We start from the raw sequence: 1,428 nt of genomic DNA, 5'->3' as shown, positions 1-1,428 counted from the left end.
TTTTTAACCTATCGAAGTCGTCCGTAGACGGCTTTGTTCGAGACTGACATTACACTCTCTTCTCGAAAAAATTGACTTCTGCCATTTTGGGTAAGCTGAGGTAAATAATTACCCTATGTATTATAATGATATATACTATTATAATATATACTATATAGTATAATGATATATACTATTATAATATGTACTATATAGTATAATGATATATACTATTATAATATATACTATATATTATAATGATATATTATAATGATATATACTTCTCCTTTTACTGGAACTACAGGCGTTTGGGGTTGCCTTTGCCCTGCTCAACGGCCACCAACCATCTTTATCTATCTTCTGTAAAGGTAACTGGAATCCTCAGTTGTCGCAGATCCCGCCTCACATCATCCTTCCATCGGCCCTTCGGCCTATCACGTTGCCGCACACCATCCGGAACGTAACTGTACAGTTTATCAGCCACTCTTTCTTCGCTTATCTTCAATACATGGCCAAGCCATTTAAGCCTCTGTATCCTTATGTAGGAGGAGATGCTACATTCCTTATAGAGCCCAAAAAGTTCGCCATTTTTCCTTCTTCGGCAATACCATTCTCGCATACGATCCCTAAGAATTACTCTTTCAAACCTGTCTAGCAGATTAATCCTTTTATTGCTCAGTGTCCAAGTTTCTCCACCGTATGTGACGACTGGCCTTATCAACGTTTCGTACAGGGTGAACATGGTGCTACGGCTGACAAGTTTGCTTACAATGGAGAAATAGGCTCTATTTCCAGCAGCAATTCTGCTTCTAACTTCTTCTTCTTCATCCTGGTTCTCATTGATAATAGAGCCAAGATAAGAAAAACTTCTTACCACTTCAAAATTATAGGGGCCTATTACAAGCGTATAATCTTGGTTTTGCCCTATTAATATGTAGGCCCATCCTTTTTGCTTCGACATCCATCGCTTCGAAAGCAGTCCTAATGCTCTGCAGGGATCTACCGATGCTGAAGACGTCCCAGAACTTGGGTCATCTTTGTGAATACTGTTCCTTCCTGATTTATTCCTGCTCTATTTATGATTGCTTGTTAATGTAATATTAAAGAGGAGAGGAGCTATTGGGTCACCCTGTCTTAGGCCACATTCCACTTCAAAAGGATAATCCACAGGATTTTCTTGGCAGGTTGTGCTCACCATTGTGCATTCTACTAATCGGGTGAGTTTACTTGATAGCCCCAGTTCACGCATAGCCACTATGAGCTCACTCCTTACGATTGTATCATAGGCAGCCCGAAAATCAAAATGATATATACTATTATAATATATACTCTATATTATAATTATATATACTATACTCATTACTTATATATTCATTATAATATATACTATTATTTATACTCATTCTACTCTGTATTATAATAAGTTTCCTAGCGAGCCGTTCAATTGAC

General features: G+C 37.7%; 1 protein-coding gene across 1 annotated transcript; it reads right to left on the bottom strand.

Moving 5' to 3' along the window:
* Positions 1–328: 328 nt before the first annotated feature.
* On the bottom strand, positions 329–940 carry LOC136795869 (uncharacterized). The gene has a single exon (XM_067047819.1). The coding sequence runs from the start codon at positions 938–940 to the stop codon at positions 329–331; it is 612 nt and encodes a 203-aa protein (XP_066903920.1).
* Positions 941–1,428: the final 488 nt, after the last annotated feature.

The sequence above is a fragment of the Halyomorpha halys genome, unplaced genomic scaffold (genome assembly GCF_000696795.3).
Source record: "Halyomorpha halys isolate HHAL.00 unplaced genomic scaffold, Hhal_1.1 Scaffold446.1, whole genome shotgun sequence".
Taxonomy (NCBI): Eukaryota; Metazoa; Arthropoda; class Insecta; order Hemiptera; family Pentatomidae; genus Halyomorpha; species Halyomorpha halys.
This window is presented reverse-complemented; position numbering and strand designations above follow the sequence as displayed.